General features: G+C 32.6%; 1 protein-coding gene across 1 annotated transcript; it reads right to left on the bottom strand.

The window, feature by feature from the left end:
* Positions 1-1,387: 1,387 nt before the first annotated feature.
* LOC145106419 (ADP/ATP translocase 1, mitochondrial-like) lies at positions 1,388-3,356 on the bottom strand. Its single transcript, XM_079043402.1, has 3 exons — positions 3,300-3,356; positions 2,038-2,889; positions 1,388-1,800 (listed from the first exon to the last, which is right to left on the bottom strand). Exons 2-3 carry the CDS (start codon positions 2,866-2,868, stop codon positions 1,504-1,506), a joined length of 1,128 nt encoding a protein of 375 aa, XP_078899528.1. The 5' UTR covers positions 2,869-2,889; positions 3,300-3,356; the 3' UTR covers positions 1,388-1,503.
* Positions 3,357-7,032: the final 3,676 nt, after the last annotated feature.

Genomic DNA, 7,032 nt, shown 5'->3' with positions numbered 1-7,032 from the left:
GTATAAGGTTTGTAACCCGTTTTCTGGAACATGAAGAATGTTCTTATACCAAAGGGAAAAGTGGTTATGGCGGTTGCCTCCGGTTTTGGCGCAAAAAACTAGTAGTTATTAGACATAACTAACGCTTGCATCATTAAGATGTCATCAAGTGAGTTTTGGCGGGAAAATGCATAAGAATCCGTTTAGGTTTCGAGGCGCTGCTCCGAGCCCCGCCAGCGGCTCTGCCCCTTAGAACCCAACATCCAGGAGTGCTGCCCCCAAACCCCCGTATTCCCGAGTTCACATTTATCACACCGAGTGTGCACCCCGCACCTCCAACATATCTATCTAAACTCCAAAATTACATGAAATTGGAATTGGAGGAACTAGTCGAGGAGAAATGTCAAATCCAAGCAAATGGAGGGTCTTTAACTAATTCAATGGCAAAAAAGTTTCTTGAATCTGGATGATTCATGTGTGTCGGTTGGCAACACGCAAGGTATATATTTTTTCTGTTCAATCTTTGAGAGCATGCATCGATAAAGCTTGCTATAACCATGAAACGGGTTGTTTTTCATTGGAATAACTAGTTACCCATTAAGGTTAGTTGTTTTATATAGACTCTTTCAAAATAGAATCTTGCTAGCTACTAACTTGCCTTATTCAGGTGCCCGGATCAGCACTATAAACTGTCCCATATGTTCTCAAAATGAAGAAGATGTTGAACATTTATTTCTTTAATTCCCTCTTGCTGCCAAAATCTAGAAATGGTTGTTGAGTTGGTGTGTGTTGTGGGCCGGAGGCCCATTAACTATTTTCTTAGACTTGGGACAATCTCATTGTCACATATGGTTATTGATCAAAACTCGCTAAAGAGAAAACTAATAAATGTGGTTTTGGGGCTGAAAAATGACTTCAAATTGTGTTGTTCTTTTTGGATCAAACATAGAGGGAAAATGTTGATTTTAGGTTGGATTGTTTGGGACTCATCTCCTTTTAAGGCATACGTTGTAAGGAGGATTTACGATTTTAACTTTACGCAATACATTGTAACGTAAAGATGTCTTAACATAAGACAAAAGGTTAATTGCTGACAATTATCACTTTTACCGTTTATGCAAATACAAAATAGATAATGGGTGTAAAAAAAATAGGTTTATTCAAATGCGTCCTTATCCTCCACCCATTTTGAACTCTCCAGTCTCCACCAAAGCCAATGTAAACTTAAATTCCCAAAAACACTATAATCACTTTACAATGTTTAAACAGTCGTTACCCTCCCTTGCTCCACATAAATTTCGTTTTCAACAACATAAATCATTTAAACATTTTATACAAACAAAAACAAAATTGAACAATGATCAATGGTATACAACAAAACCATACAAAAATAACCTCTTAAAAAAAAATATTTCAGGAACTACTCAAATTCCCATCCAAAACCCAATTTTTTTTATTCAAAACCCACTAAAAATTTTCATCACTATCCAACAATAACATAACACTAATCTTGAATTAGGGGAATTAGGCCCCTCCTGAACCATACTTCTTACCGAAAACAATAACCTGAAGCTTATCGTAACCGGCAAGAACACCAGCACCAGCAACAGCTCGCAGGATATTTGCACCTGCGCCCTTGAACAATGATTTTGAACCCTCTTTCTTTATAATTTGAGAAAATGCATCCAAAGAGCTCTTGTATTTAACTGCTTCACCTGATGTCATCATCATTCTTCTTCGAACAGTGTCAATTGGGTAGGATGCAAGACCAGCACCGATTGTGATCACCCAACCAAGCCCAAAGCTTGCAAAAAAACTATCCTGAATTTTATAAAAATAAAATCAAATTTTTATCAGTCTCAATCAGATATTTTATTGAAAATAATGACATTAAACAATTCCAAGTGAGCATTTTGGACATAAATAGATAGAAAATCAAATACAAAATAAAAAAATTGGAGTAAGAGGTTACTTTTCAAATAAAAAAATGATTATTTTCTTTAAGCTTATAACTAGTTCTTCAATATAATTTAAAAAAAAAAAAAAAAAAGGCCTAACCTGCAAAGATCCGGTGAGAAGAACGGGCTTCAATGAGTCGTACATTCCAAAATACAAACCACGATACACGATGATTCCAACAATTGAAATGTTGAATCCACGATATAACCCTGCAATTCCATCGGTTGCAATGGTTTTCCTGTACACATCAATTAACCCATTGAATTGTCTCTCTCCTCCTTTCTTCGCAGCTTTAGCATCATTTGCTAAACGAGTTCTGGCATAATCCAAAGAGTAAACGAAGATCTGAGACGACGCACCGGCGGCGCCACCGGAGGCGAGGTTTCCGGCGAACCATTTCCAGTATCCGTCACGATCTTTCTTGAAGTTGAACATCCTCTTGAAATGGTCCTTGAATGCAAAGTTAAGAGCTTGAGTTGGGAAGTAACGGATGACATTAACGGTGTTTCCTCTCCATAACGACATGACTCCTTCGTCCTTGATTGTTCTTGAGAAACAATCTCCGATGCCTTTGTAGGGTTCGGAGAGACGACCGGATTTGATCATTTCATCTTGGTTTTGGACCAAAAGCTTCACACGCTCTATTGGAGCAGCTGCGGATTTGGAAACGGCTGCTGAAACTCCACCCATGAGGAAATCGATCGCGAATCCAGCCATACCTTTTTCAGATGGAGCTTGAACAAAAACTGGAGAAGGATTTGCAGATATCAATGACTGCAACCCTGGAGTTGAGCAATTTCCATATGTGATTTGTCTCTGAGTTGCAGCAGGGTTTTGAAAAGCACCATAATGAGTTCGAACATCTTGGGAGAGGTGTAATCGGCTCGCTACTTTACTAATAACGGCTGTATGTTGATTCTGATCGGTCATTGTGCTCACAATAGAGAATTCCTACAGATTAAGCATACCAAGAACACCAAATCCGTTTAAACAACATCATATTGGGGAAAAACGAGACATCTATATTAAACTCTAACGAGTAACGATCCCAATCGCACATAAACGAGTAACAATTGCAACAAATGATAAATCGGAGACAGAGTATGTAAGCGAAAATTGAATGTATTCAATAGAAGTTAAAACAAACAATGCAGTAGGATCTTCAACTGCGAATCATGCAAATCGACATGATTACAACGTGGATACGAACTCCGATAGCATATCCACGGTAAAACCAGGAAAAATTAGCCGAAATTTAGTGAAATTTAAGCATCAAACATTCCGGAGATGAAACGAAGGCGTTTTGATCATGGTGACTTTTATTGAAACATGTAGATATGTTTACCGATCGGAGAGAGTACCTCGGAGTTCGACGGCGGCGGAGAAGAAGGAGGAGATGTGGCGATGACGGTTGAATATGAATGAGACGAAAGAAATTTGAAGCGGCAAAATGAAGGAAGGACGGTTATATAGTGCGGTTTGATGTGTGAGATTCTGGTGTGGGCGTAAAGAATGGACGGTGGAGATTTGATGTGAGAAAAAAAAGAGATTCAAAATTGGATGCAGGCAGCCATAGAAAGTGGGGCTACAAACAAAATTTTATTCCAAAATCTATATATCTATCTATCTATCTATATCATACATCTTACATACTTATAAAGCTAGCATTTTTTCTTGAATCTCATTCATTTGAAACCCCCTTTTTTAACTTCCTTTCACCACATTCATTTGAAACTCTCATGACTTTTCAATTTCTTTACAATAATATAATAAATAAGTTAAATAATGTTCTATAAACAATAAATGGTGTTTTATTACAATGTCTTCATCCCACATCGATGGTGAGAGTAAACAAGAGAATGTTTCCTCTTCTATAAATAGGAAAGGTTGTGAAATGTTTCAAAGGGACCAAACCATGAGAACTTCCTCATGCCTACCTTTGTACGATTTTGAAGGTATTATTTGGTGAGATTGTCTATATTGGCAAGTGTCCAGTTAACTTTTAGAATTCCAAAAATGGTTTTGAACCGAATTTTTTCAGGTTTAAACCGTGTTTCAGTTAGAAAAAAAAATTATGTAGTTAGGTATATTGAGTTGAACGAAGCTGGATCAATTTGGACCGATAAAGGAATCATTTTCCTTTCACAACAAACATTTGAAACTCCCATGATTTTTCAAATTATTTATAATAATATTATAAATAAGTTACATAATTTTATATAAATATAAAAAAGCATCTACCTAAACCTGAAATTATAACTGTTTGAAAAATTACTTTGATTCAAAAGCACGAAATATATACAAACCGGGTTTCACTAGAAAAAAAAAATATGTAGTTTGGTATATCTAGTTGAATCGGTCCGAGTTTGATCTATTTGGACCATAAAAGAAGCATTTCCCTTTCACTACATACATTTGAAACTACCATGATTTTTCAAATTGTTTCCAATGATATTTTAAAAAAGTTACATAATGTTATATAAATATAAAAAAAACATCTACCTAAACATAAAATTATAATTGTTTGAAAATTCGATTTGATCAAAAGCATGAAATATATACGCAGATTATATTTTATAAATGAATTCTTTTTATAATGAACTTTTGAATCTTGAAAATACATATAAACAAACTTTCTATATTGAGTACCTAACTGATTTATGATTTTAGAATTGAACAAAAAGTTATTCAATAAAAACTTACTTTTTTGGATAGCAACTTACGAGATTATAGAAAAATGGAACTATTGAACAATAAAGAAAGGGTAAACAAGAGAAATGGTGTTTTACTAAATAAGTTGAATAATGCTTTATAAACAAGAAAGCGTGTTTTATTACAATATCTTCATCCCACATCGATGGTGAGAGTAAACAAGAGAACGTTTCCTCTTCTATAAATAGGAAAGGTTGTGAAATGTTTCAATGAGACCAAACCATGAGAACTTCCGTATGCCTACCTTTTTAGGATGTTGAGGGTATTCTTTAGTGAGATTGTCTTTATTGGCAACTGTCCATTTAAGTTTTAGAATCCCGAAAATGGTTTTGAACAAGATTTTTTTAGGTTCAAACAGAGTTTCAGTTGAAAAACCGTTATGTAGTTTGGTATATTGAGTTGAATCGGTCTGAGTTTGATCAATTTGGACCGATAAAGGAAGCATTTTCCTTTCAGCACATACATTTGAAACTCCTATGATTTTTCAAATTGTTTCTAATAATATTATAAATAAGTTACCTAAACATGAAATTATAATTGTTTGAAAAATAAATTTGATTCAAAAACACGAAACATATACAAACCGGGTTTCAATAGAAAAAACGTTATGTAGTTTGGTATATTAAGTTGAATTGGTCTGAGTGTGATCAATTTGGACCGATAAATGAAGCATTTTCCTTTCACCACATACATTTGAAACTCCCATGATTATTCAAATTATTTATAATAATATTATAAGTTACATAATGTTATATAAATATAAAAAAATCTAACTAAACATAAAATTATAATTGTTTGAAAAATCACTTTGATTCAAAAACACGAAATATATACTCGATTATATTTTATAAATGAATTCATTTTATAATGACATTTTGAATCATGAAAATACATATAAACAAACTTTCTATATCAAGTACCTAACTGAATTTATGATTTTAGGATTTAACAAAAAGTTATTCAATAAAAACTTAATTTTTTATAGCAACTTACGAGATTACTGAAAAATTGAACTATTGCACAATAAATTTTCTGGATAACGTTTTATTTTTATTATTTAATATTTTATTTAACAAAATGAAATTATTGGCAAATAAAGAAATGAGTTTAATTAAAATGTTTTCATCCCACATTGATCGTGAGAGTAAACAAGAGAATGTATTCTCCTCTATAAATAAGAAAGGTTGTGAAATATTTCAAAGGGACTAAGCCATGAGATCTTCATTGCATCTAACTTTGTAGGACGTTGAGTGTATTCTTTGGTGAGATTGTCTTTGTCGACAAGTGACCAATTAAATTTCAGAATTTCGAAAATGATTTTGGACCGTATTTTTTAGATTTGGATCGAGTTTAATAAGGATCCGAGTGTCTTCTGGCTGAGTTAGGCAAACTCGCTTCCATTGGAGGCCGAGTTTAAGTAACATGCCGAGTATTTGGTTGTGTTAGCCAAGTTTTACAACCCTGTATGTAATACAATTTAAAGTTTTAACCTTATAAAAGACGTCACTATTATCATATGTTCTACATAATTATGATAATATTTATGATACAAAACATTTTTTTTACTATTTAAGGTAAAAAGTTGTCTCTATTATCATATGTTGTACAGAATGATAAAATTTAAGATAGATAAAAAGATGTCTCTATTATCGTATTTTCTACATAATGATAATATTTAATATAAACGTTTTAATTTAATATGAAATTATTATTTAATAGATAACAATAACGATTTATTTATTTAAATTTTTTTTTCTATTTTAATCATATAACTTTGTATAGGCAAAACAACTTCAAGTTCCAACCTTATCTCTTATAATATAGTTCAACATAATAACAATACTAAAAATCATTTTTTATATTTTTTATGAAATTATTATTTAATTGTTAATAACAATGATTTAGTTATTTTTAATATAAAATATTTTTTTATATCCCACGCAACGCGCGGGCATTCGCCTAGTATCTTATAAAGCTAGCATTTTTCTAAGCATCACATTGATTTGAAACTCCTTTGCCCTTTCATATTCTTCTCAAAACTTATAAAAGAGGCAAATTTCCAAGCACCATATTGATTTGAAACTCCCATGTTTTTTCATATTCTCCAATGACTTTTCAAATGCATTTTAGTAATGATTATTAATTGCTTATACATTAAACATGTTATATAAGTTGTTACATGTGATTTATGAATCTTTGTTTCTCTTTTTAGTTCTTACTTTCCTAAACATCTCACTTTGAGTGAAATTCTTTCTGCATCTTCTTAGTTTATAATGTCACCAACTTGAAACATTACAGTTTTAGCAACATTACACCACACTTCTCCAATCACTCATGTAAGAAGAATGTTGATTACATTGTGTTTTTATATAGAAAAGGCAA

Source organism: Lactuca virosa, chromosome 1, assembly GCF_052849685.1.
Source record: "Lactuca virosa cultivar CGN04683 chromosome 1, Lactuca_virosa_CGN04683_v6, whole genome shotgun sequence".
Taxonomy (NCBI): domain Eukaryota; kingdom Viridiplantae; phylum Streptophyta; class Magnoliopsida; order Asterales; family Asteraceae; genus Lactuca; species Lactuca virosa.
The sequence above is the reverse complement of the archived record's forward strand: the minus strand, read 5'-3'. Positions and strand labels throughout refer to the sequence as shown.

Bases quoted from the DNA above. Each gene is read 5' to 3' on its own strand.
- LOC145106419 (XM_079043402.1), bottom strand. From the start codon at position 2,868: ATGACCGATCAGAATCAACATACAGCCGTTATTAGTAAAGTAGCGAGC. The intron at 1,801-2,037 runs GTTAGGCCTTTT...TATAAAATTCAG, and splicing joins TTCTCACCGGATCTTTGCAG to GATAGTTTTTTTGCAAGCTT.